Below are 27576 nucleotides of genomic sequence, written 5' to 3'. Positions count from 1 at the left end.
ATGAGGCTGGGGAAGGAAGCTGCTATAAAACTACAACCCCCACTAATGGCATCCACAGGAAGCTGATCCACGGAGACTGGAGTTGGTGGAGTTTACATTTTGGACACCAGGTGGCGAGCATGTCCTTGTATTCACGGCACCGTGTAGTACTCCGTTTAAACACCAGGTGGCGAGCATGTCCTTGTAGTCACGTCGCTGTGTAGTACTCAGATTGAACATCGGGTGGCGAGCATGTCCATGTAGTCACTGTGCTGTGTAGTACTCAGATTGAATGCCAGGTTCCGAGCGTTTGAAACATTTCCTGGCAACTGCTAGATGTGTGCAGTTTACATTTTGGACACCAGGTGACGAGCATTTCCATGTTTTCGTGGTATTACTACACATGTGTAGTTCTTATTATGGACACAGGGTGGCGAGCATGTCCCTGTTCTCATCGCACTGAGGTTGCAGTTGGTGCAGTTCACAATTTCAACGCCAGATGGCCAGGTTTACACAGGCAAACACTTCCGCCAGTAAGGGATGCCGCTTGATGTCGTCATTTCCTGTTTCTGCCAGTACTTCCAGGAGTTTGTCAAGAATGGGATAAAGTTGGTGCGGTGAGCGGTTTCTATGGAGACAGGGGCTCCTCAGGGGTTGCAGGTAGGTGTTAATGAGGATGGGAGGTCGGTGTCTACATGTCCTGAGTCTGTGTCTGGTTGCAGGTCACCTCCTGGCTGCAGGCGGCAGAGAGACACGTCCTGGAGCAGCTGAGCGAGGAGGAGGCGGGGAAGGAGCTGCTGCCATGTCTGCGGAGCCTGAGCGCCCAGCTGCCTGTCAGCTACAGGTACAGTCCTAGAGGCGCAGGACCGGAGCCCCCGGTCGTAGAGGCGCAGGAGCGGCGCCCCCCGGTCGTAGAGGCGCAGGAGAGGTGCCCCCGGTCGTAGAGGCGCAGGAGCGGCGCCCCCCGGTCGTAGAGGCGCAGGAGCGGTGCCCCCGGTCGTAGAGGCGCAGGAGCGGCGCCCCCCGGTCGTAGAGGCGCAGGAGAGGTGCCCCCGGTCGTAGAGGCGCAGGACCGGAGCCCCCGGTCGTAGAGGCGCAGGAGCGGCGCCCCCCGGTCGTAGAGGCGCAGGAGAGGTGCCCCCGGTCGTAGAGGCGCAGGAGCGGCGCCCCCCGGTCGTAGAGGCGCAGGAGAGGTGCCCCCGGTCGTAGAGGCGCAGGAGCGGCGCCCCCCGGTCGTAGAGGCGCAGGAGCGGTGCCCCCGGTCGTAGAGGCGCAGGAGCGGTGCCCCCGGTCGTAGAGGCGCAGGAGCGGAGCCCCCGGTCGTAGAGGCGCCCCCGGTCGTAGAGGTTCAGGACCCTTGCCCCAATAGCAGTCCTAGGGATGCAGGACCGGTGCCCCGAGTTACAGTCCTAGAGGCGCAGGAGCGGCGCCCCCGGTCGTAGAGGCGCAGGAGCGGCGCCCCCGGTCGTAGAGGCGCAGGAGCGGCGCCCCCGGTCGTAGAGGCGCAGGAGCGGCGCCCCCGGTCGTAGAGGCGCAGGAGCGGCGCCCCCGGTCGTAGAGGCGCCCCTGGTCGTAGAGGCGCAGGAGCGGCGCCCCCGGTCGTAGAGGCGCAGGAGCGGCGCCCCCGGTCGTAGAGGCGCAGGAGCGGCGCCCCCGGTCGTAGAGGCGCAGGAGCGGCGCCCCCGGTCGTAGAGGCGCAGGAGCGGCGCCCCCGTTCGTAGAGGCGCAGGAGCGGAGCCCCCGGTCGTAGAGGCGCCCCCGGTCGTAGAGGCGCAGGAGCGGCGCCCCCGGTCGTAGAGGCGCAGGAGCGGCGCCCCCGGTCGTAGAGGCGAAGTACCGGAGCCCCCAGTAGCAGTCCTAGAGGTTCAAGACCGGTGCCCCCAGTAGCAGTCCTAGAGGTTCAAGACCATTGCCCCCAGTAGCAGTCCTAGAGGTGCAGGACCGATGCCCCCGGTCGTAGAGGTTCAGGACCCTTGCTCCAGTAGCAGTCCTAGGGATGCAGGACCGGTGCCCCCAGTAACAGTCCTAGAGGTTCAGGACCGGTGCCCCCAGTAGCAGTCCTAGAGGTGCAGGACCATTGCCCCCAGTAGCAGTCCTAGAGGTGCAGGACCATTGCCCCCAGTAGCAGTCCTAGAGGTGCAGGACCGGTGCCCCCAGTAGCAGTCCTAGAGGTGCAGGACCATTGCCCCCAGTAGCAGTCCTAGAGGTGCAGGACCATTGCCCCCAGTAGCAGTCCTAGAGGTGCAGGACCATTGCCCCCAGTAGCAGTCCTAGAGGTGCAGGACCATTGCCCCCAGTAGCAGTCCTAGAGGTTCAGGACCATTGCCCCCAGTAGCAGTCCTAGAGGTTCAGGACCCTTGCCCCAGTAGCAGTCCTAGAGGTTCAGGACCGGTGCCCCCAGTAACAGTCCTAGAGGTATCTTCTGGGGGTGCTGTGCCCGTCCTGCAGGGTCAGTGTATTTTTCTTTTGTCTCCTCCCAGTTTCACCCCGATCGCCCAGCTCCTCGCCCTCCAGCGATCGCCCTGTGTCTCCCTCTTGGGCTGGGACACTGAGCAGTTCCAGCAGTGGAGCCGGGAGGGTTTGGGGCCTAAGTCCAGCAGGGCGCCCCCCACCACACTGCCACGAGCGCGCCTCCTCCTGGTGGGGTACATTACAGACCGGCCTACTGATGGCAACAGAGAGCATGATGGGAACCTGTATGTGCGAGACGCCAGCGGCTGTGTACCGTGTGAGGTGAGACGCCGGGGGAGGTTACCATGGACACATAATTTCTTCTTCACTATGTTACACAGGGGCCACAAACAATGGGGCCCATGACCCTGCTGTAACTAAGAACACCACTAGATGGCGTCACCCCTGATGAGTTGTGTGCTATAATCATCTCTGCAGTTCTCGCAGTTTGATTGCTCATGTCTGGGCTCGCTGCTCTTCTTCCCCTGCTGGACATATATCCCCACACATGAGAGAGGAGGCTACGTGGAGGTCCTGTCCCCCGCGAACCCGGTCACCCAGCCTGAGGTCACAGCAGAAGTCCCTGCAGGTTCCTCATCTATGATGCCTGAGTCAGCACTTCTGCTTCTAGGCAGGAGGTAAATAACTGAGGCCCTCATATTCCTGTCGTTCTGCGGCCTCTCCCCCCTCTTCCTCCTGCCTGTTGTCCTGTGGTCTCCTCCTCCTCCTCCTGCCTGTTATCCTGCGGACTCCTCCTCCTCCTCCTGCCTGTTGTCCTGCGGACTCCTCCTCCTCCTCCTGCCTGTTGTCCTGCGGTCTCCTCCTCCTCCTCCTGCCTGTTGTCCTGCGGTCTCCTCCTCCTCCTCCTGCCTGTTGTCCTGCGGTCTCCTCCTCCTGCCTGTTGTCCTGCGGTCTCCTCCTCCTCCTCCTGCCTGTTGTCCTGCGGTCTCCTCCTCCTCCTCCTGCCTGTTGTCCTGCGGTCTCCTCCTCCTCCTCCTGCCTGTTGTCCTGCGGTCTCCTCCTCCTCCTCCTGCCTGTTGTCCTGCGGTCTCCTCCTCCTCCTCCTGCCTGTTGTCCTGCGGTCTCCTCCTCCTCCTCCTGCCTGTTGTCCTGCGGTCTCCTCCTCCTCCTCCTGCCTGTTGTCCTGCGGTCTCCTCCTCCTGCCTGTTGTCCTGCGGTCTCCTCCTCCTCCTCCTGCCTGTTGTCCTGCGGTCTCCTCCTCCTCCTCCTGCCTGTTGTCCTGCGGTCTCCTCCTCCTCCTCCTGCCTGTTGTCCTGCGGTCTCCTCCTCCTCCTCCTCCCTGTTGTCCTGCGGTCTCCTCCTCCTCCTCCTGCCTGTTGTCCTGCGGTCTCCTCCTCCTCCTCCTGCCTGTTGTCCTGCGGTCTCCTCCTCCTCCTCCTGCCTGTTGTCCTGCGGTCTCCTCCTCCTCCTCCTGCCTGTTGTCCTGCGGTCTCCTCCTCCTCCTCCTGCCTGTTGTCCTGCGGTCTCCTCCTCCTCCTCCTGCCTGTTGTCCTGCGGTCTCCTCCTCCTCCTCCTGCCTGTTGTCCTGCGGTCTCCTCCTCCTCCTCCTGCCTGTTGTCCTGCGGTCTCCTCCTCCTCCTCCTGCCTGTTGTCCTGCGGTCTCCTCCTCCTCCTCCTGCCTGTTGTCCTGCGGTCTCCTCCTCCTCCTCCTGCCTGTTGTCCTGCGGTCTCCTCCTCCTCCTCCTGCCTGTTGTCCTGCGGTCTCCTCCTCCTCCTCCTGCCTGTTGTCCTGCGGTCTCCTCCTCCTCCTCCTGCCTGTTGTCCTGCGGTCTCCTCCTCCTCCTCCTGCCTGTTGTCCTGCGGTCTCCTCCTCCTCCTCCTGCCTGTTGTCCTGCGGTCTCCTCCTCCTCCTCCTGCCTGTTGTCCTGCGGTCTCCTCCTCCTCCTCCTGCCTGTTGTCCTGCGGTCTCCTCCTCCTCCTCCTGCCTGTTGTCCTGCGGTCTCCTCCTCCTCCTCCTGCCTGTTGTCCTGCGGTCTCCTCCTCCTCCTCCTGCCTGTTGTCCTGCGGTCTCCTCCTCCTCCTCCTGCCTGTTGTCCTGCGGTCTCCTCCTCCTCCTCCTGCCTGTTGTCCTGCGGTCTCCTCCTCCTCCTCCTGCCTGTTGTCCTGCGGTCTCCTCCTCCTCCTCCTGCCTGTTGTCCTGCGGCCTCCTCCTCCTCCTCCTGCCTGTTGTCCTGCGGTCTCCTCCTCCTCCTCCTGCCTGTTGTCCTGCGGTCTCCTCCTCCTCCTCCTGCCTGTTGTCCTGCGGTCTCCTCCTCCTCCTCCTGCCTGTTGTCCTGCGGTCTCCTCCTCCTCCTCCTGCCTGTTGTCCTGCGGTCTCCTCCTCCTCCTCCTGCCTGTTGTCCTGCGGTCTCCTCCTCCTCCTCCTGCCTGTTGTCCTGCGGTCTCCTCCTCCTCCTCCTGCCTGTTGTCCTGCGGTCTCCTCCTCCTCCTCCTGCCTGTTGTCCTGCGGTCTCCTCCTCCTCCTCCTGCCTGTTGTCCTGCGGTCTCCTCCTCCTCCTCCTGCCTGTTGTCCTGCGGTCTCCTCCTCCTCCTCCTGCCTGTTGTCCTGCGGTCTCCTCCTCCTCCTCCTGCCTGTTGTCCTGCGGTCTCCTCCTCCTCCTCCTGCCTGTTGTCCTGCGGTCTCCTCCTCCTCCTCCTGCCTGTTGTCCTGCGGTCTCCTCCTCCTCCTCCTGCCTGTTGTCCTGCGGTCTCCTCCTCCTCCTCCTGCCTGTTGTCCTGCGGTCTCCTCCTCCTCCTCCTCCTGCCTGTTGTCCTGCGGTCTCCTCCTCCTCCTCCTCCTGCCTGTTGTCCTGCGGTCTCCTCCTCCTCCTCCTGCCTGTTGTCCTGCGGTCTCCTCCTCCTCCTCCTGCCTGTTGTCCTGCGGTCTCCTCCTCCTCCTCCTGCCTGTTGTCCTGCGGTCTCCTCCTCCTCCTCCTGCCTGTTGTCCTGCGGTCTCCTCCTCCTCCTCCTGCCTGTTGTCCTGCGGTCTCCTCCTCCTCCTCCTGCCTGTTGTCCTGCGGTCTCCTCCTCCTCCTCCTGCCTGTTGTCCTGCGGTCTCCTCCTCCTCCTCCTGCCTGTTGTCCTGCGGTCTCCTCCTCCTCCTCCTGCCTGTTGTCCTGCGGTCTCCTCCTCCTCCTCCTGCCTGTTGTCCTGCGGTCTCCTCCTCCTCCTCCTGCCTGTTGTCCTGCGGTCTCCTCCTCCTCCTCCTGCCTGTTGTCCTGCGGTCTCCTCCTCCTCCTCCTGCCTGTTGTCCTGCGGTCTCCTCCTCCTCCTCCTGCCTGTTGTCCTGCGGTCTCCTCCTCCTCCTCCTGCCTGTTGTCCTGCGGTCTCCTCCTCCTCCTCCTGCCTGTTGTCCTGCGGCCTCCTCCTCCTCCTCCTGCCTGTTGTCCTGCGGTCTCCTCCTCCTCCTCCTGCCTGTTGTCCTGCGGTCTCCTCCTCCTCCTCCTGCCTGTTGTCCTGCGGTCTCCTCCTCCTCCTCCTGCCTGTTGTCCTGCGGTCTCCTCCTCCTCCTCCTGCCTGTTGTCCTGCGGTCTCCTCCTCCTCCTCCTGCCTGTTGTCCTGCGGTCTCCTCCTCCTCCTCCTGCCTGTTGTCCTGCGGTCTCCTCCTCCTCCTCCTGCCTGTTGTCCTGCGGTCTCCTCCTCCTCCTCCTGCCTGTTGTCCTGCGGTCTCCTCCTCCTCCTCCTGCCTGTTGTCCTGCGGTCTCCTCCTCCTCCTCCTGCCTGTTGTCCTGCGGTCTCCTCCTCCTCCTCCTGCCTGTTGTCCTGCGGTCTCCTCCTCCTCCTCCTGCCTGTTGTCCTGCGGTCTCCTCCTCCTCCTCCTGCCTGTTGTCCTGCGGTCTCCTCCTCCTCCTCCTGCCTGTTGTCCTGCGGTCTCCTCCTCCTCCTCCTGCCTGTTGTCCTGCGGTCTCCTCCTCCTCCTCCTGCCTGTTGTCCTGCGGTCTCCTCCTCCTCCTCCTGCCTGTTGTCCTGCGGTCTCCTCCTCCTCCTCCTGCCTGTTGTCCTGCGGTCTCCTCCTCCTCCTCCTGCCTGTTGTCCTGCGGTCTCCTCCTCCTCCTCCTGCCTGTTGTCCTGCGGTCTCCTCCTCCTCCTCCTGCCTGTTGGCCTGCGGTCTCCTCCTCCTCCTCCTGCCTGTTGTCCTGCGGTCTCCTCCTCCTCCTCCTGCCTGTTGTCCTGCGGTCTCCTCCTCCTCCTCCTGCCTGTTGTCCTGCGGTCTCCTCCTCCTCCTCCTGCCTGTTGTCCTGCGGTCTCCTCCTCCTCCTCCTGCCTGTTGTCCTGCGGTCTCCTCCTCCTCCTCCTGCCTGTTGTCCTGCGGTCTCCTCCTCCTCCTCCTGCCTGTTGTCCTGCGGTCTCCTCCTCCTCCTCCTGCCTGTTGTCCTGCGGTCTCCTCCTCCTCCTCCTGCCTGTTGTCCTGCGGTCTCCTCCTCCTCCTCCTGCCTGTTGTCCTGCGGTCTCCTCCTCCTCCTCCTGCCTGTTGTCCTGCGGTCTCCTCCTCCTCCTCCTGCCTGTTGTCCTGCGGTCTCCTCCTCCTCCTCCTGCCTGTTGTCCTGCGGTCTCCTCCTCCTCCTCCTGCCTGTTGTCCTGCGGTCTCCTCCTCCTCCTCCTGCCTGTTGTCCTGCGGTCTCCTCCTCCTCCTCCTGCCTGTTGTCCTGCGGTCTCCTCCTCCTCCTCCTGCCTGTTGTCCTGCGGTCTCCTCCTCCTCCTCCTGCCTGTTGTCCTGCGGTCTCCTCCTCCTGCCTGTTGTCCTGCGGTCTCCTCCTCCTGCCTGTTGTCCTGCGGTCTCCTCCTCCTGCCTGTTGTCCTGCGGTCTCCTCCTCCTGCCTGTTGTCCTGCGGTCTCCTCCTCCTCCTCCTGCCTGTTGTCCTGCGGTCTCCTCCTCCTCCTCCTGCCTGTTGTCCTGCGGTCTCCTCCTCCTCCTCCTTCTGCCTGTTGTCCTGCGGTCTCCTCCTCCTCCTCCTGCCTGTTGTCCTGCGGTCTCCTCCTCCTCCTCCTCCTCCTGCCTGTTGTCCTGCGGTCTCCTCCTCCTCCTCCTCCTGCCTGTTGTCCTGCGGTCTCCTCCTCCTCCTGCCTGTTGTCCTGCGGTCTCCTCCTCCTCCTGCCTGTTGTCCTGCGGTCTCCTCCTCTTCCTGCCTGTTGTCCTGCGGTCTCCTCCTCTTCCTGCCTGTTGTCCTGCGGTCTCCTCCTCTTCCTGCCTGTTGTCCTGCGGTCTCCTCCTCCTCCTGCCTGTTGTCCTGCGGTCTCTTCTCCCTCATTTGATTTCTTGTCCATCCGTTTCCTCTTCGTCTGTCCCCATAAATCCGGTAACAACTCTTTCCTCTCTCTTCAGCGATCGGCCCCATGGATCCCGAATATCGGTGACCGGTCATCTTTCATCTGTCACATCACTGGTCACCATCCGCAAGAAGACCTTCTTCTTCTTCTTCCTTCAAGATACAAAGCAGTCTGTACCTGTGATTGTACAGGTGAGTCTATATGTATCACCCTGTAGGAGGAGGAGCAGACTCATAGCTCCTTCTATATGTATCACCCTGCAGGAGGAGGAGCAGACTCATAGCTCCTTCTATATGTATCACCCTGCAGGAGGAGGAGCAGACTCATAGCTCCTTCTATATGTATCACCCTGCAGGAGGAGGAGCAGACTCATAGCTCCTTCTATATGTATCACCCTGCAGGAGGAGGGGCAGACTCATAGCTCCTTCTATATGTATCACCCTGCAGGAGGAGGAGCAGACTCATAGCTCCTTCTATATGTATCACCCTGTAGGAGGAGGAGCAGACTCATAGCTCCTTCTATATGTATCACCCTGCAGGAGGAGGAGCAGACTCATAGCTCCTTCTATATGTATCACCCTGCAGGAGGAGGGGCAGACTCATAGCTCCTTCTATATGTATCACCCTGCAGGAGGAGGAGCAGACTCATAGCTCCTTCTATATGTATCACCCTGCAGGAGGAGGAGCAGACTCATAGCTCCTTCTATATGTATCACCCTGCAGGAGGAGGGGCAGACTCATAGCTCCTTCTATATGTATCACCCTGCAGGAGGAGGAGCAGACTCATAGCTCCTTCTATATGTATCACCCTGCAGGAGGAGGAGCAGACTCATAGCTCCTTCTATATGTATCACCCTGCAGGAGGCGGGGCAGACTCATAGCTCCTTCTATATGTATCACCCTGCAGGGGGAGGAGCAGACTCATAGCTCCTTCTATATGCATCACCCTGCAGGAGGAGGGGCAGACTCATAGCTCCTTCTATATGTATCACCCTGCAGGAGGAGGAGCAGACTCATAGCTCCTTCTATATGTATCACCCTGCAGGAGGAGGGGCAGACTCATAGCTCCTTCTATATGTATCACCCTGCAGGAGGAGGGGCAGACTCATAGCTCCTTCTATATGTATCACCCTGCAGGAGGAGGGGCAGACTCATAGCTCCTTCTATATGTATCACCCTGCAGGAGGAGGGGCAGTCTTTTACCTCCTCGTACTAAATTGAGCCATTTTCTGTATCCTCTTCTTTTTCAGGTTCCTTCCAAGCTGTCCTGGTACCATGAGTTAAACGTTGGTGACACGTATGAAGTGACCTCGCTGGCGTTGTCGTCTCTCCGCGGGTCTCCTCACCAGGTGTTGGCGGTGACCCCCTCTTCTCTTCTCCTATCTCGCCCGCAGCTATCTCCTTCCTGTCCCTCCACACCTGTGATGGAGAATTCTGAGGAACTAATGCACCCAAGTGAAACGAAAGTGTCTCGTGGAGACCCTCAGGAGAGAGCGACGAGAAGACGACATAAAGAATCCAAGACTCTAAGCTACAAGGTGAGTAGCGGAGACAGGACATCTGGTGATCACTCCATGGATGAACATAAAAAAGCATGATGGGTGTTGTTGTCCATCAAGCAAAGTCGCCGATCCTTAGCTCTTGTTATCTGATGACGTTTCCACGCTCATTCTTTGGGGAGGCTAAAGTTTGCTTCTCTCCTCCCCGATATCTGCTGATATGAGGGTTGACTCGTGTGTTCTCCGTCAGGGGGTGGTCACCCGGGTGCTGAATGCCCCTGCAGGCTTGTATGAACTGGACGGGGCGCTGCTTCTCTGCACGGCATACACCCAGCTGCGGGGCGGAGGGAGAGGACTGAGAGTCGGCGCCAGGGTGGAGGTGAGGTAACGGAACAGGTGGGGTGAAGCAAGATGGCTGCCAGCAGCCCTCATTTACAGCCCTTGCCCTGGTTCCCAGGTCTGTGACGTCCACCTGCAGCAGTCTCCCAGCCCTCTCTTCCCCACGCTCGTCCTCTCGTGCTGTCTCAGGAGCCGGCTCAGGATATGTGACTTCTCTCGCCTCGACGTGCCGTGCGTCCCGTTCTCTGGATCCAGTAACCTGTATCTCCACCTCCTGTTCCGCTACCGCCTGCGACTGCCGGAGTACCTGTGGGTGTGTGACGTCATGGACAAGCTGCAGGAGAAGTAAGAGAAGGGGGGTGGGGTCCTGACATTCTCGCATTCGTGGAGGTGATGTCCTTGTCTTTTTTAGGTTGTGTCCACGTCTGGTCAGACAGACATGCATCACCCGATTCCTCAGTAATGGAGCCCAAGGTCCTGCAGAGAAGCTTCTGTTTCCCACGTTGTCTTCTTGGCCCAGCGGGAGGACCGAGAGGGATTTGCTGGAAGAGATGGTTGCCGATCCACATGACTGTCCACTGCAGGAGGTAAATGTCATGGGGAAGAGTTAGAGGTGGGGGGGGGGGCATCAGCGGCCATGATCTAATGATAGCGTCTCCTCATCCCCCCCCCCCCCCAGTACTGTCCGCTGCCTCCTCCTTGGTGCCTCCCTCCTCTCTCCCTGTTTCCCTCTATGATATGTTCCTCAGAGAACCTTCGAGGACAGGAGGCGAATCAACATCTTCACTGGTCCCATTACTCACTGCGATCCGGAGATCTGTCCGTGCCTCATGTGAGTACGAGAGCTCCCACCTTACTGGTGGCTTTCCCTTTAAGCAGAGACCTCAGAAGATGAGATGTCCTGGAGTCTTCTCACCACTGTGTGACTGCCGTCTTCTGTCTTCCCACAGGTCCTCCTCGGTGTTCTTCAGGCCTCCTCCTCAGGATCTCTGCTCTTAAAGGACCAGTCATCTTCTCTCACATGCCTGGTTCTGCCGGCTCCTGTGATCAACTGGATAGGTATACGTCTTCCCCCCCCCCTTCGCTCATATATTATATTGTTACTTGTCGATCATCAGTCAGAAGCGTCCACTTCATCATGTCTGCCGATACAAGAGTATTAAGTAACCCTGCATCCAAATAGGCGATATTTGTGTGATCCTTTAAGGACTATCATTCAGCAGGGTCAACCCTATTAAACCTGGTTGAACCTGCTGAACCAAACAATACCTTGTCCTCTTGCTGTATTGCCCCATTCCAGAGAAAATTCACTTTTTCATCTTATGGAAATTCGGTTGATGGAACACCAAGATGCCGGCCCAAGCCCTTAGAGCACTAGTTAGTCACTGCCCCACAGCTCCAGATATTACCCCTGCTTGATAGACAGGGCCAAATATCTCGCCTGGTCCTGTGTTCCCGCACTTGCTCTGTTGGTCTGTGAATGGTGCATGTGCCAGGGGATTTGGGAGCAGCAGCAAATCCTCTGCACCTGCCCCAATACTAGGACCAATGGCACAGAACCACACAGCCAGCGACAAATGTGACTGACCGGTGCTCCAAGGGCTTAGGCCGGCCCCTCTGTCCCATCGACCTCATTTGCATATGAAGAAAAAGTGACTTTCTAAGGAACGGTGCGAAGCTTTAACATACCGTATTTTTCCAGCATCGCGGCTGTCCTCCTCACCTCCCCGTGCCTCCCGCATGCTTATGACCGCGCCTCCATTAGCATTTGGACTATAAGAAGCACTGCCACTTTTATCCTATTTTTTTGGGAGGGAGGGGGGGGGGGAGTATGTCTCATAGTTGGAAAAATACGGTAAGTAATGTATCGGATGATTTAGCAACGTCAACCCTTCCAGGCAGTATGCTTGGTTTAATAGGGAGGATCCTGCTGACAGATGCTCTTTAAGGTTATGTCCAGTGAAAATTGTGCTTAGATTTTTAGTAAGCCCCCCCAGAGGGGCTTGATTCCATCATGGATCCCTTTCTTTCTGGAAATCGAGAAGATCATTTCTTGACTCGGAGCACAAGGTTTGGTGTCCGTCTTATTCCTGGACTTGTGTTTCGCAGGCTGTGTCGTCGAGGTTCGTCGCTATCAGCTGGTGACTGAGATCCTACGGGTGAAAGGCGATCAGGAGGATGAGCGCAGCAGGTGCCAGTCTCTCCATACTTCTACACCGCACGTACGGGCTGGATCCTTCTCACCCGCCTGTCTCCTGCCATCTTAGGGTGTACGCTGTGTTCCTCGCTGAAGACGTGCGAATCCTGCACTCCTCACATTCCTCATCATCTTCTTGCCCGGATGCAGGATCGGGGCCTCATCCACCAGTTAAAATACCACGGCGGGAGGCTTCCTGGGCACAGCGCCACCTTGTGATAAAGAGTTTGGAGGGGAGGCGTATGAAACCCGGCCAGGACAAGGGGCTTCAGTTCCGGGCTACAGCTTCATGGGTGGACATCAGAGAGGAAGGAGCAGAGGCCAGGAGATCGGATAATGGAGAGAAGAGTCTTACAAAGGTCGGGGGTCGGGGAAGCCATTGTCCTCGTCGTCTGTTTTATCTGCCACTGACTCCACGTGACGCATTCTGTTCTTTCTGCAGCTCGTCCTCCTGTTCTCCTCAGTGCGGTGGTTTCACTTCCTCCAACCCAACAAGTTGTATCGTCTGACGGCTACAGGAGAAACGGTGAGAGCTGCAGGTTTACTGTGCGCCATACACCTGTCACCCTGCAGGGGGAGGGGCAGACTCATAGCTCCTTCTATATGTATCACCCTGCAGGAGGAGGGGCAGACTCATAGCTCCTTCTATATGTATCACCCCGCAGGAGGAGGGGCAGACTCATAGCTCCTTCTATATGTATCACCCTGCAGGAGGAGGAGCAGACTCATAGCTCCTTCTATATGTATCACCCTGCAGGAGGAGGGGCAGACTCATAGCTCCTTCTATATGTATCACCCTGCAGGAGGAGGAGCAGACTCATAGCTCCTTCTGTCTGTATCGCCCTGCAGGAGGAGGGGCAGACTCATAGCTCCTTCTATATGTATCACCCTGCAGGAGGAGGGGCAGACTCATAGCTCCCTTCTATATGTATCACCCTGCAGGAGGAGGGGCAGACTCATAGCTCCTTCTATATGTATCACCCTGCAGGAGGAGGAGCAGACTCATAGCTCCTTCTATATGTATCACCCTGCAGGAGGAGGAGCAGACTCATAGCTCCTTCTATATGTATCACCCTGCAGGAGGAGGGGCAGACTCATAGCTCCTTCTATATGTATCACCCTGCAGGAGGAGGGGCAGACTCATAGCTCCTTCTATATGTATCACCCTGCAGGAGGAGGGGCAGACTCATAGCTCCTTCTATATGTATCACCCTGCAGGAGGAGGGGCAGACTCATAGCTCCTTCTATATGTATCACCCTGCAGGAGGAGGGGCAGACTCATAGCTCCTTCTATATGTATCACCCTGCAGGAGGAGGGGCAGACTCATAGCTCCTTCTATATGTATCACCCTGCAGGAGGAGGAGCAGACTCATAGCTCCTTCTATATGTATCACCCTGCAGGAGGAGGAGCAGACTCATAGCTCCTTCTATATGTATCACCCTGCAGGAGGAGGGGCAGACTCATAGCTCCTTCTATATGTATCACCCTGCAGGAGGAGGGGCAGACTCATAGCTCCTTCTATATGTATCACCCTGCAGGAGGAGGAGCAGACTCATAGCTCCTTCTATATGTATCACCCTGCAGGAGGAGGAGCAGACTCATAGCTCCTTCTATATGTATCACCCTGCAGGAGGAGGAGCAGATCATAGCTCCCTTCTATATGTATCACCCTGCAGGAGGAGGAGCAGACTCATAGCTCATTCTATATGTATCACCCTGCAGGAGGAGGGGCAGACTCATAGCTCCCTTCTATATGTATCACCCTGCAGGAGGAGGAGCAGACTCATAGCCCCTTCTATATGTATCACCCTGCAGGGGGAGGGGCAGACTCATAGCTCCTTCTATATGTATCACCCTGCAGGAGGAGGGGCAGACTCATAGCTCCTTCTATATGTATCACCCTGCAGGAGGAGGGGCAGACTCATAGCTCCTTCTATATGTATCACCCTGCAGGAGGAGGAGCAGACTCATAGCTCCTTCTATATGTATCACCCTGCAGGAGGAGGAGCAGACTCATAGCTCCTTCTATATGTATCACCCTGCAGGAGGAGGAGCAGACTCATAGCTCCTTCTATATGTATCACCCTGCAGGAGGAGGGGCAGACTCATAGCTCCTTCTATATGTATCACCCTGCAAGAGGAGGGGCAGACTCATAGCTCCTTCTATATGTATCACCCTGTAGGAGGAGGAGCAGACTCCTAGCTCCTTCTATATGTATCACCCTGCAGGAGGAGGGGCAGACTCATAGCTCCTTCTATATGTATCACCCTGCAGGAGGAGGGGCAGACTCATAGCTCCTTCTATATGTATCACCCTGCAGGAGGAGGGGCAGACTCATAGCTCCTTCTATATGTATCACCCTGCAGGAGGAGGGGCAGACTCATAGCTCCTTCTATATGTATCACCCTGCAGGAGGAGGGGCAGACTCATAGCTCCTTCTTTATGTATCACCCTGCAGGAGGAGGAGCAGACTCATAGCTCCTTCTATATGTATCACCCTGCAGGGGGAGGAGCAGACTCATAGCTCCTTCTATATGTATCACCCTGCAGGAGGAGGGGCAGACTCATAGCTCCTTCTATATGTATCACCCTGCAGGAGGAGGGGCAGACTCATAGCTCCCTTCTATATGTATCACCCTGCAGGAGGAGGAGCAGACTCATAGCTCCTTCTATATGTATCACCCTGCAGGAGGAGGAGCAGACTCATAGCTCCTTCTATATGTATCACCCTGCAGGAGGAGGGGCAGACTCATAGCTCCTTCTATATGTATCACCCTGCAGGAGGAGGGGCAGACTCATAGCTCCTTCTATATGTATCACCCTGCAGGAGGAGGGGCAGACTCATAGCTCCTTCTATATGTATCACCCTGCAGGAGGAGGGGCAGACTCATAGCTCCTTCTATATGTATCACCCTGCAGGAGGAGGGGCAGACTCATAGCTCCTTCTATATGTATCACCCTGCAGGAGGAGGGGCAGACTCATAGCTCCTTCTATATGTATCACCCTGCAGGAGGAGGGGCAGACTCATAGCTCCTTCTATATGTATCACCCTGCAGGAGGAGGGGCAGACTCATAGCTCCTTCTATATGTATCACCCTGCAGGAGGAGGGGCAGACTCATAGCTCCTTCTATATGTATCACCCTGCAGGAGGAGGGGCAGACTCATTTTCTCATGTTTTTCAGGACTCCGGGATATTTGACCGTTTATCAGATCCTCCCCTGGAAATGGTCAGTGCTCTCCGGTGTCTCCAGGTTCCTGCTGACTGGACACTAGAAGATGTAGAGGTGACTTCTCCCAGCTGTTGGGTTTTATTCCCTGCGTCCTTCCTGTCTGCACCCCCTGATCTGTCCTGTGTATTTAGGCCACGTGGTTCTCACCAGCCCCGGCCGACCTCTTGTCTATAGAAGAAGCGCTGAAGCAGAGGTGAGTTGCTCCTCAGACAGGACCTTGAGGTTGCGCTGCCATGTTTCCTCCAGTCATCGGTGGTGTTTCTTCCAGCTCCAGCGGCTCTCTGCTGACTGTGACGGGCGTGGTGTGCAGCCGCCTCATATGTGACACACAGAACACAAGGGCAGCGCCATGCAGCGCACATAAGGTTCCTGGTGAGCATGGTCGTCGTCTTACTGCTGTATGGTCATATATGAGGCTGACCTCCTGTCCTCCTCCACAGATGTATTCTTGCCTCCCGGAGCCTCCATCAAAGTGACCCTAACCCAGCCCCAGAGCCAGTCCTCTGCATCTGTTTATCTGGATGTCTCAAATGGCCCCTACCATCTGGGGCTTCTCCCAGGGGCCACCGTAATGCTGCAAGGCTTGGAGAGGAAAGTATCCAGGTATTATTCCAGAGCAACCCCCTTAGTGTTTAACTTCAAGGAATTAACATGTACCCTCGGCTTTGTGTGAATTACCATCTGAATCTACATACAAAGTGCAGTCACTGTGTACATACATTACACATCCTGTATTATACCCCAGAGCTGCACTCACTATTCTGCTGGTGCAGTCACTGTGTACATACATTACATTACTTATCCTGTAGTGATCCTGAGTTACATCCTGTATTATACTCCAGAGCTGCACTCACTATTCTGCTGGTGCAGTCACTGTGTATATACATTACATTACTTATCCTGTACTGATCCTGAGTTACATCCTGTATTATACTCCAGAGCTGCACTCACTATTCTGCTGGTGCAGTCACTGTGTACATACATTACATTACTTATCCTGTACTGATCCTGAGTTACATCCTGTATTATACTCCAGAGCTGCACTCACTATTCTGCTGGTGCAGTCACTGTGTACATACATTACATTACTTATCCTGTACTGATCCTGAGTTACGTCCTGTATTATACTCCAGAGCTGCACTCACTATTCTGCTGGTGCAGTCACTGTGTACACACATTACATTACTTATCCTGAGTTACATCCTGTATAAAACTCCAGAGCTGCACTCACTATTCTGCTGGTGGAGTCACTGTGTACATACATTACTTATCCTGTACTGATCCTGAGTTACATCCTGTCTTATACTCCAGAGCTGCACTCACTATTCTGCTGGTGCAGTCACTGTGTACATACATTACTTATCCTGTACTGATCCTGAGTTACATCCTGTCTTATACTCCAGAGCTGCACTCACTATTCTGCTGGTGGAGTCACTGTGTACATACATTACTTATCCTGTACTGATCCTGAGTTACATCCTGCATTATACTCCAGAGCTGCACTCACTATTCTGCTGGTGGAGTCACTGTGTACATACATCACTTATCCTGTACTGATCCTGAGTTACATCCTGTCTTATACTCCAGAGCTGCACTCACTATTCTGCTGGTGGAGTCACTGTGTACATACATTACTTCTCCTGTACTGATCCTGAGTTACATCCTGTATTATACTCCAGAGCTGTACTCACTATTCTGCTGGTACAGTCACTGTGTACATACATTACTTATCCTGTACTGATCCTGAGTTACATCCTGTATTCTACTCCAGAGCTGCACTCACTATTCTGCTGGTGCAGTCACTGTTGTGCATACATTACTTATCCTGTACTGATCCTGAGTTACATCCTGTATTATACTCCAGAGCTGCACTCACTATTCTGCTGGCGGAGTCACTGTGTACATACATTACTTATCCTGTACTGATCCTGAGTTACATCCTGTATTATACTCCAGAGCTGCACTCACTATTCTGCTGGTGCAGTCACTGTGTACATACATTACATTACTTATCCTGTACTGATCCTGAGTTACATCCTGTATTATACTCCAGAGCTGTACTCACTATTCTGCTGGTGCAGTCACTGTGTACATAGATTACTTATCCTGTACTGATCCTGAGTTACATCCTGTATTATACTCCAGAGCTGCACTCACTATTCTGCTGGTGCAGTCACTGTGTACATACATTACATTTCTTGTCTTTATATAATCAGTATTTACAATTTTTCCACTTTTTAAAGGATTTTTTACATACAGCAGCAGATTGTCGGGAAGGAAGCGTTCCTGCTCATCAGTGGAGGAGACCACTGCTATTACCTGCACAGTATGGGGAGGAATGATCGCTAATACCATCACTCCTCCCCATACTGACTAGGCAGCAGCTTTTTATCGAGTAATCAGCGGCAGTATTACACTGCCAGATCATCGATATTGGGACTTACTATGAACGCTCATTAGTGATGACCTCGCCGACTGTCTGCCAGTCTAAAGGTGGATTATTTGGCCCTAATATTGGACAGTGTCGGTGTAAATGTGCCGCGGATTGCAGTCGTTCATTGGGCGATCCTGTCTTCGTGCCGACACCACCGATCATCCTTCTGCCGTCTAAACTGCAGCTGTATGAGGACGAGCAATGGCAATAGCGATCCCTGGTCCTCATACTGTGGAGGAGATGGCTGCATGTAAATGCATTGATCTCCTCCACTGAACGAACGCTTCCTTCCCGACCATCAGCTGTAACATCGGGCGGTGTAAACCCGCCTAAGTGCAGCCATTTTCACAGAGAGAAGGTTTAATGGAAAGATTTTCTCCGTTTCTGGTTTTGGCTCAGAATCACTAATGGAAATCACTGACCAAACACTGACCGTGTGAACTAGGCCTTACACATCAGCGTCAAGGACGGTCTGTTCACCTGCTGTCTCCTTCATAGATGCCTTTGTCATGAGATCAGTGTGTTCTGGGTGATCAGATGTGTCTCCCTCTTAGGTCCGGCAGAGTCTACCTCCGCAGCGTGCCCACCACCCACCTGAGCGTCTTGAGCCCACCCACCGAGAGTTTGTGAGTTTTTTCAGTGACTTCTTTGTAGTTGGAGTTTTCCAGTCGGTGAAGTGAAAGGCGCACCTTCCTAACGTACTCCTTTCTTTCAATTCCTCGTTCCTTTCAAGATCTCTGATTGCTGTCAGTGAAAGGAAACGCCGCTCAATTCCTAAAACAATCCTCCGTGAGCTAACCAGTCTGATACATTGGAGATGTGTTCAGCTCGCAGAGGATTGTCCAGGTTGGCTACATGTGTGACAAACCCTCAGCTGCGAAAAGATCTGTACGGATATTCAGCCTCTGGATGTAAATAAGAATGTTTTCATTTGCTGACTGCAAGCAGAGATCTAGGCAGGGGCAGATTGGGAACTTAGTGTCCCATTTTGTAGGTGGGTCCAAACTAAAACAAGTAGGCGGGGCCTGCAATACTATAGTGCAGCACAGAATACCGCCCCAGCAGAACCGAATACCGCGGGACAGCACAAAATACCGCCGGCCCAGTATTCAACTGTATCACTGTCATGACGGTAATACAGTTCAGGGGGGCACCTGCGGCTTATGTACCCGGCCAGCAGAGAGGAGGGCTTGGGTGGCCCCCTGGGCATCGGCCCTCCGGGAAATTTCCCTGTAGGGTATATGGCCGATCCACCCCTGGATCTGCAAGTGGAAACATAAAGCATATTAGAACCCTTACATCACACAATTGTGGACGGATCGATTGCTCCCTCTGTGCTTTCAGTGAGAACGTGGCTGCACCCCCTCTGGTACTGTTCAAGCAGCTGACAGGGACCCCGAATCCTCAGCGGGCGGTGTGCTCCGTGACCTGTGTCCTCAGCGTGACGCTGTACTGGGACTGCTCGGGGTGTGGCAGCGCGTTCGTGCAGGTAAGTCTGCTGTGCACCTACCACTTGTCCACTTCTTCTGTACGAATACTTGGCCGAGAGTTTTTTTTCACCCGCAGGGAGCCTGTCTCCGCTCGGCCTTCTGCAACTCTCCGTCTGGGGTCTTCAGAGCAAAAGCCTGGTGAGCAGACACCTCGCTTGTACGGGGGGGGGGGAGAGACGGGGTACGACAAGGGTTAACCCAATCCTGTCCATTTCAGGGTGAAAGCAGAGGATGGATCTGGAGCGGTGCGGCTATACCTGCAGGATGAGGCGGTCTTACTGGTGCTGGGAATCTCCCGCAAGCTCTGGGAGGCTCTGCAGGGGCGGGTCTTGTCAAGGGGGAAAGTGGTAGTGAGGAGCCGAGGGCGGAGTGAGATGCCGGTACGTGTACACCGCCACATAGCGGGTGATTGTAGATGGCGCTCAGACGACTTACGTCAGTCCTCTCCTGCAGGGTGACGAGCACAGCAGAGACCCCCTGGTAGACCACATGACCTTCCTCATGACCCGTCCAGCCATCTGCCGACCCTTAGTCCTCACCTTCAGAGAACGTGCGGAAGCTGCAGGAGCCGTGACTTCAGGTGAGACCACCTAATATTCTGACCTTTCATCAGTTTGGCCCCAGTCTAATTATGGTCTTACCTTATAGGGTGGTCCCCACTGATGCCATGGCACTTTGCCCCTCTTCTCCCTGGCTGTGAGCGCATCCAATCAGAGCGCACCGCTCTTTGCCAGGGAGGAGTCTCCGCCTAGTATAACCGAGTCGGCTGATTATAATACAAGGCGCCGAAATCAATGGGGCCAACAGCGGACAAACGGGGGGGGGGGGGTCTTTAGAAAAAAAAAAAAGTGCCATGGCATCAGTGGTCCTATAAGGTAAGACCGTAATTAGACTAGGGCTAAACTGATGAAAGGTCCTCTTTAAGATCTCTGCTTACTGTCATTGACAGGAACTCTGTATTGTTTACATTCAGATGCTTAAAGTGGTTGTCTGGCCTTGAAGTGACAAACCCATATGATACAATCTGTGCCCCTGAACATGGAAGAGACTCGCCTGCCCGAGTCCTGCCACTTCCGGGTCCGCAATTCCGATCCCGAAAAAAATAGAACATGTCCTATTCTTGTCCGCAAGGCATTTTCCATTAAGGGCCAGCGATGTGCGGTCTGCAAAATGCGGAACGCACATTGCCGGTGTCTGTGTTTTGCGGATCTGCAAAACGCACACGGACGTCTGAATGGAGACCTTGTGTAGTATCGGGTCATGACGGTAGTGTTCCCGTTCACTGACAGCAAGTGGAGATCTTGGAAGTGCTGAGTGAATTTACTACGGAGCCTGTCTGATGTCTTGTCGTCCGTATCTAAAGCTTCATATTCTTAACTCCTTACCCCCTAGCCTTGTCAGAGCTGACGCGCTTCACGCGGGCGGAGAGAGAATACGTCACCCGGGTCCCTGCGGCCCCTGTGGTCACCTGTGTGCAGCTCCAGGAGGCGGAGCCTCGTGCCTTGTGTCACATGATTAGAGACTGCAGCCAATCCGTAAATTAATCTGCAATCCTCCGCCCTGGATATTTTATACCTTTTTGTAATTAAATTATTTTTACGTAGCATTGTCTGGTGGTTATGTACTAAGCAGCGGCCCACGTCTGGGGCTAAACGAGGAAGAGATGACTGCGCTTTGCTTAAAAAAAAAAAAACAGGATTTTATTTACAGCAAATGTGGGACGACTGAGAACGCACGCGGCCGCTCTTCACAGCGAGATAAATAAGACAGTACAAAAATATATATATATATATAAAGAGAGCGCCCCGTCCTGTTCTTAGCGCTGTCCCTTTACGATGGCAGTCGAGTAGCTGATGATGATCTCTGAGTAGTGTAACCCTGACACACGTACCCCTGCCCTTCCCTCCCACCGCTCCTGATGGCTCATTGGGACCAGGTTACACATAAGGCAGCTTGAACCAGTGAGAAGTTGTGGTTGGGGGGAGTTCATCCGATTACCACTGCCTCTTCTGTGGGCTCTTCTCCTTCGTCCATCATTATGGACATATCCAGGTCTTCCTCGTAGTCGGGGGAGCAGCCTGTGCAGGACTGAAGGTGACAACGTGTTACTGTGATGCAGAAGCACCGATGGTTGCCCACCAGGTCCTGCCTGTGATACACAGAATATAGGAAAGGGAGCGGATGTCAGTGCTGGGCCTAGTAAAATGTAGGTACTGCCATGGACATCCTGAAGACAAGCATAGAGACCACCAGGGGGGGACCAAAGGAAAGGAGAGCTGATGGTGGGTTCCCCATCTGTGGCCCAGGACTTGTACTCAAGGCCAAGTCATAGGAGACAAGGGACGTCCATGACCATTTCTAAAAGAAGCTGTGACATCAGAGATTCTGAACATGTAACCTATCGCCATTGGGCAGTGACATAGTCCCAGTGAGAAGCACCTTAGGTGTAGAGGAGTAGTGCCACACTTGTCCAGTATCTCAGCACTATTTTCATTAAAGGGGTTGTCTCATCTTAGACAGTGGTGGCATATCACAAGGATATTCCACCAGTGTCCTATAGGTGCGGTCCCACTGCTGGAACCTGCGCCTATCTCAAGAACAGGACCCCCAAAGTGTGTGGAGAGCAGCCCTCCATTCATTTCTATGGACCTGCCAAGCGCCATCTCCGGCAGTCCCATAGAAGTGAACGGAGCAGTAGCTGCACATGCGCCATGCGCTTTTCTAAAAAAAAAAATTATGGGACTTCTGAAAATATCCAAGCATGTTTGCTTTCCCACTGTTGGGACTCTCAAAAATGAATGGAGAGCGCTATGCCCCCCATCTCATAATCAGATACTTATGTCCTGCCCTGAGGATGTGTTTGAAGTGACATATTGACATATCTATACAGCTAGAAGTAATCTGCTGTGCACCTCCATGTATAAACTCACTGTGATGTTGAAGACATGGGGTAAACGGCCTTTCCGGACCCAGGAGTGGACTTCTTCCAGCTCCCTCTTCTGCTCCTCGGTGAACTTAGGCTGGTTCCTTTGAAGTTGTCGAAGCTTCTCCCGATCTTCCCGAAGGACGCTTTCAACATCTCTGTTAAGATGGAGCAGTGAAGGGTGACATTAGATGAGAAGACACTAAACCAAGACCAGGTTCTAGCAAGGCGTTGCATCCTTCTAGAAGTATTAATACCCTAGCAGTCTAACCTTGATGGGAGTTGATAGGACATCATTACTTCATGGTCGGCATTGGCCATCAGAAGCCAGAGTGGGTCCTGCATGACGTATCTGATCACTTTTTGTTCCACTTCCTCCCTTTCCGCCTTTTTGACTCTTAAATCGGTCTCTGAAGAGTCAATGCTACCAAAATATTTGCTGGTGTTGCTGCTCTCACTGCTCCCTGGTAGGAAATTGGAAAGCATTGGAATGTACTGAAGCTCTAGAACATTATGTTACAATAGCAAAGAAGCTTGAGCATTTCAGCTATCCATACTCACGGGTGCCACAAGCAGACGTACTGCCCCCGTTAGAGCCCATGTATCCCGAGGCAGCAGATCCTGTGCCAGAGCAAGAATCCTCAAGCAGAAGTAAATCGAGAAGATCACTAGAACTGGAGAGAGCATCGTTGTGTGATGAGGACTCCTGAGGATCACCCTGAGGTGGACAGGAGTGAAGGACAGTAGATGTTAGAGACTGGAGGTGACTGATCTGACCAAAATAATGCTGGAGAAGCGGTCTGCATGTTAAAGATCCGTTATAGACAGTGCAAAATGTATACTTTATTGATGCTTGTTTAATCGCTGCAACTTATTTGCCACCATGATCCGGATGCTGGTAGATATCTGCATTGTGGCGTCAATAAACAGCCTAATCGGGTGCAGAGAGGGTGATTAGGCGAGCCAAGCGCTCATCTTCTCACTCCTTTTCTGGAAAAACCAAGACTACCCCAAATGTAAGATTGGGGATGGGGAATTGATAACATGCACAGAAATCCATGTTCCCCCTCCCCCTGGGGTCATGTACAGAAGGCTGTGCGCCTCTCCCTGCAGCCTGTCAGCATGCCTTACACTGCACCCCAAGCTGGCTAACATGGAAGCTTCAACCTGTTCTGTCTCGGGCCGAAGAGCATCTAGAAATGTGCTTCTTTTAAAGGGACACTGTCCGCTGGATTTCACTTACTGAGCTAGTAACATCGCCACATCAGTCTCCACGATTTATATTCCAATATACTAGTATTACTGCCCCCGTGTCTTGTAAATCGCTTTTATTAATGTGCTAATTATATGACCCCCCCTGCTCCTAGAGGCTCCGTTCTCCCACCTCTGGCCATGCCCTACTACACTAGATTGACAAGAGCGGGCATCGCTGGTCTCCTACCCCCGGCCCTGTCTGCAGTGAGTGAAGGGCGCTCGCCGGCTGCCAGCTTCCTCACTGCAGACAGGGCCGGGGGTAGGAGACCAGCGATGCCCGCTCTTGTCAATCTAGTGTAGCAGGGCATGGCCAGAGGTGGGAGAACGGAGCCTCTGGGGGGGGCATATAATTAGCATATTATGAAAGTTTAGTTTTCCTCAATAACGGCGGCAGGCAGTGAGATGGCGCTAATATAGTTATGTGCAGCTGACATTAGCACATCGCTAACGTCCGCCAGCCTAATACCCATTTTCAGGTGACAGAAACCCTTTAAAGCTAAGAATCTTAGCTGTAAAACATATAATAACCTGCAGTTCTCCTGATCCAATTTAAAAAAAAATTCTGTCTCTGGCTTTGGCTCCCAGTTTTGTTTTAAAGCTTAGACTGTCAGCTTTAAAACAAGGCCCACACCTGCAGCTGCTATATAGACTGAGATAGAGCTATTAGTAGCTGATGCCCCCCCTGACATCAGACTATAAGAAGCAGGGATTTTTTTAGCAAGATTTTTCCTGCTAAAAAGTGTGTTTTATAGTGAACAAAATACGGTTGTTTACTACAATAATAGAAAAATAGGCAGAGAATTTCCAAAATGCCACCGATGTAGAAACCATATACTCACCATACAGTTCTCTGGCTGTCCGTCGTCTTCTCCATTACTAGGTACTGCATTGGGCCCCACTGCATTCCCAGGGACCGCTCCTCCTTTATTATCCTCTTCGATCTCCCAGTCCACAGCTGCAGCTCCTGCTCCACTACTGGGCTGCGGTAACTCCTCCATCTGCAGCAAGTCTAACTGTAGTGGGGAGCTGCACCTTGATGGAAATAAGCGCTGGGGAGGGGACGATGATCGCGAAGGAGGTGGGCATGTTTCCATGGGTTGTGCAGGAGGAGGAGGAGCGGGCGTTGGAGGTGGAGCTTCAGAAGCCGCTGTAGGCGTCTCAGGCGTAGGATTAAAGGGTGGAAACCCAGAGGCTCCAGGGTAAAAAGGAGGTGCCACTGGTGGAGATTGGAAGAGATAGTTGGGGAGCACCAGGGCTACGATGGGTGTAACCATTGGGTAGCTGGGGAGTGATGGGGTGGGTTCAGGAACAGGGGCCCTGGGAGGAAACATTGGCAGGGGATAAGTAGGCATGCCTGGGGGAGGAGGAGGAAGGAGAGGTGGCACCTCATGATGAGGTATAGAGCTTGGCGACCCAAATTTGCCTTGCTTTGGGCGCTTGGCTTTTGATTTCCTACTCTTGCTCCGTCGCCCCCCTGTATTTGTAGCTTCCTTTGAATGTATCGGGGGGTTAGCTGAGGAATTATTTTGCTTATGGGAGAGTGAAGGCTTAGTACCTGTAAGATAAGAAAAAAGAAATGACATGAGAAACCTTGAAAACATGCTTAAATGAAATACAAGATCCAACCTGACCATAAACTGACCTCTTGGAACACGTTGGCTCTGCTCGTCCCATACACCGACGGGGATGGGGTCGAAAACTCTGAGCTGGCTAAGGCTATGCACCCGCGTGAGGAAGGCCTGCTCTTCACGCTGCGTGTGGGCTGACAGAACCTCTTTGGTTAGACCCAGCGGCCGCAATGGAGGCGCAGGTGCTGCAGGGCACGATGGCTCTTCCAAAGGAACCATTTCACCTGCAGTTAATTTGGAGGTGGCAACAATGGATGAGGCGAAGGAAAGACATGATAAAACGTGTTAGATTACAATGAAAAATAAGACGAATACCACTAAACAAGTGCACAGAACTACAGATCTATTTACGTCCTCCATCATGTAGGTATCAAATCGGCGTCCACCTCATCCATATTAATTCCACTGCCCCCACTCCGAGTTATTATTAAGTTAATCTAAAGATTTACCCGAGTCTGGCGGCTTTTTGTCTCCTACATGGACGATTGTGCTGCTAAAGCTTCCTTGACTGGTGATGGAAACCACGCTCTCCGCCTTGCTGGGCGGTAATGGAGGCAAAGGAGCAAGAGGAGCAGAACCTACTGCAGTGGGCGTAGGAGGGGGAGGCAGTTCCGGCCGTTGAGGTGGACCGTTCGAGGGGTCTGCAAAAAGATACCATCTGTATAACCGAACCTAGAAAACCCCATATCCCGACTTCATCTTTGCGTTGGCCATCCATAACAATTTCTGGATATTCACCTTCTTTGTCGCTCTCTCCGGTTTTCTGTTTCTCCTCCTCTGAGGTTGAAGATGTGTATGAAGAGGAGCTGCATTTTCTTTTCTCAGGGCTGGGGAGGTTACAACTTTCCAGATATCTAGAGAGGAGATGAAGGAAGTGCGAGATGAAAACCCACCAGAGAAACCAGAGACAAAAGACAGAGATGAAATGGGAAGAGAGGCAGAGCGTCACTGGGTTCGCTTCTCACCGGACGATGCTGTCTAAGCAGTTAATCTGCTGGTACGAGTAGTTAGAAGTCTCCTTTCGAGCCAGTTCCTCCGGGACACATGGTGGTCGACTGGGCACAGTATCCGGTGGAGTGTTGTCTACACTAGTGAGGACTGTGCAAGGTGGGGCAAGAGCTGAAAGAAGGAAAGGCCAATAAGGAACATACCTAAAGTGAACTGTTGTATGTCGTTCGATCCATATGTAACCTACCCTGAAATTGTCCTCTTTGATGCGGCCGTTTCACCCTGGATCCCAGAAACATCTGCTGACCCTGGCTCTTCACTTTATGCACATTTTGACAGAACTCCTGAAATGTCATCTGACAAGACAAAAATGCAGATTTATCAAAAAAAACGTTGGTAGCAGAACCTTTCAGTCATGTAAATATCTCTGTGTGGCCTCCATGGACCAGACTTGTTTTCCAGCACATCCCACAGACGACAATCAGTTGATATCTGGGGAATTTGAAGGAAAGTCATCACCTTGACCTCTTTGTCATGTTCCTCATTGCTCGACACTTGTCTGGTCAGGCATTATCTGGCTGCAAGAGGCCACTGCCATGAAGGTTGGTACTCGTCTGTACAATAATTAGGGTACGTATTACATCCACATAATGTCAGGACCCAAGGTTTGCCAGCTGCACATTGCCTCCCCCACCTCATCCCCTTCACATGGTGCATCCTGGTGCCATCTCTTCCCCAGGTAAGTGACTCGCACACATCCGGCCATCCACATGACGTTACAGTGATTCATCAGACCAGACCGTCTTGTTATTGCTCCATGGTCCAGTTCTGATGTTCACATATGGCCATTGTAGTTACTTTTGGTGGTGGGCAGGGATCAGCGTGGACAGCTTGCAGCCAAGCAGTCCCATAAGCTGCACCAGGAAGACATTGTTTGGCAATTTCTGTGGGATCGGAGCAGACGGGCTAGCCTTCACTCCCCACGTACACCAGGCACCCATCAGTTCACCAACTGTCCGACAGGTGCCATAATGTTATGGCTGATGGGCACCTCACAAAATACAAAGAACCGATATGTCGCAGATATAACAGCCATACGGTGGGCTAGCCTCCCACTTACAGGTTTGGGATCTGTCCCATCCTCTGTGACCATGGCGTTGCTATCACTGGATGAGGCGTTGCAGTGAAATGGCTCTTGTGAAGTGTTGCTCCCGCCGCTGCCGTTACCACCAGGATTCGTGTTGTGCACTGGCTGCAAGACACAGAAGGCAAAGTCAATCACCCCCCAGACGTCAGAGTAATGAAAAACATAAGCAGGTGAGATGTCTGCGGTACGAGAAGACTCTCAAGAGTCAATTACTAAAATAAAATTAGGCGGAGAACCCTTTTCATGGGTCTGTACCTGCATCAGTATCCGGTGAATCTGCTCCGACAGCTCCTGAATATCAGGATCCAGAGGCTTCATCTCTGCACCTTTGGGAGCTGTAAAGACGTCTTCGTTGAGTGGACTCCTGCGGGTGAGACGATACAGAAAACAATGTATATCGAGTGGGAAGAGTATAAAATCAGAGGGGACTCGGACGTGGGCAGTCTCCTCGCAAATTGGTATCTGCACCAGTCATGGGTGATGTCCTGGCCAGGCTGGGGCGTGTTACTTACGTCCGAACTTTGTGTCTTCCAAGTATGAAGGAAACTTTTCTGCTCCACGGATTCACAAAACTGCTCCAGCTGGTATCGATGGTAACATACTCCCCAGAGCGGGCACACAGACGAATGGGCGAATGATCGAAAGGCTGACCTGCCTGTTGTAGAACTGGGGGAAGGGTAAAAGCATCATACCATCAGGTCGCCCTCATGGACATCACTACGGCATCCAGGTGGCTAACCCCACAGATACTGAGGTAAGTTCACACGGAGTATAAATGCTGTAG

General features: G+C 54.0%; 2 protein-coding genes and 2 long non-coding RNA genes across 10 annotated transcripts in view; 2 read left to right on the top strand and 2 right to left on the bottom strand.

The window, feature by feature from the left end:
* Positions 1–541: 541 nt before the first annotated feature.
* CTC1 (CST telomere replication complex component 1) lies at positions 542–20491 on the top strand. Of its 2 annotated transcripts, XM_040415185.1 has the most exons (24): positions 542–639; positions 702–823; positions 2460–2712; positions 2869–3068; positions 7754–7889; positions 8949–9236; positions 9448–9576; positions 9655–9881; positions 9949–10123; positions 10216–10368; positions 10487–10595; positions 11646–11727; positions 11804–12092; positions 12176–12259; positions 14921–15022; positions 15100–15161; positions 15237–15340; positions 15409–15571; positions 17957–18028; positions 18747–18891; positions 18969–19030; positions 19110–19272; positions 19346–19472; positions 20285–20491. In XM_040415185.1, exons 1-24 carry the CDS (start codon positions 610–612, stop codon positions 20434–20436), a joined length of 3429 nt encoding a protein of 1142 aa, XP_040271119.1. In that variant the 5' UTR covers positions 542–609; the 3' UTR covers positions 20437–20491. The 2 variants fall into 2 exon arrangements, with proteins under 2 accessions (XP_040271119.1, XP_040271120.1); XM_040415186.1 differs by lacking the exons at positions 542–639; positions 702–823; positions 2869–3068 and having other exon boundaries at positions 2583–2712.
* Positions 1737–2448, top strand: LOC120986550. The gene is made up of 3 exons (XR_005775697.1): positions 1737–1941; positions 1974–2010; positions 2360–2448. It is a non-coding gene; the product is annotated as an uncharacterized LOC120986550 (long non-coding RNA).
* LOC120986549 overlaps positions 20225–27576 on the bottom strand; it is an 18987-nt gene continuing 11635 nt past the window's right edge. Inside the window, exon 3 of the long non-coding RNA XR_005775696.1 lies at positions 20225–20235. This is a non-coding gene — a long non-coding RNA (uncharacterized LOC120986549). The remainder of the gene's footprint in view (positions 20236–27576) is intronic.
* The window catches only part of PER1 (period circadian regulator 1), a 27964-nt gene continuing 20961 nt past the window's right edge, over positions 20574–27576 (bottom strand). For 5 of the 6 annotated variants that reach the window (XM_040415182.1, XM_040415179.1, XM_040415183.1 and 2 more), the window contains exons 11-23: positions 27305–27458; positions 27048–27156; positions 26766–26897; positions 25893–26001; positions 25663–25816; positions 25436–25551; positions 25147–25338; positions 24712–24921; positions 23909–24624; positions 22377–22533; positions 22087–22279; positions 21823–21973; positions 20574–20980 (exon numbers count right to left, since the gene is read on the bottom strand). In XM_040415182.1, the coding sequence (XP_040271116.1) occupies positions 20879–20980; positions 21823–21973; positions 22087–22279; positions 22377–22533; positions 23909–24624; positions 24712–24921; positions 25147–25338; positions 25436–25551; positions 25663–25816; positions 25893–26001; positions 26766–26897; positions 27048–27156; positions 27305–27458 (2495 nt within the window). In that variant the 3' untranslated portion in view covers positions 20574–20878. The remainder of the gene's footprint in view (positions 20981–21822; positions 21974–22086; positions 22280–22376; positions 22534–23908; positions 24625–24711; positions 24922–25146; positions 25339–25435; positions 25552–25662; positions 25817–25892; positions 26002–26765; positions 26898–27047; positions 27157–27304; positions 27459–27576) is intronic. The other variant, XM_040415184.1, reaches the window with a different exon arrangement.

Source organism: Bufo bufo, chromosome 1 (assembly GCF_905171765.1).
Source record: "Bufo bufo chromosome 1, aBufBuf1.1, whole genome shotgun sequence".
Taxonomy (NCBI): Eukaryota; Metazoa; Chordata; class Amphibia; order Anura; family Bufonidae; genus Bufo; species Bufo bufo.
This window is presented reverse-complemented; position numbering and strand designations above follow the sequence as displayed.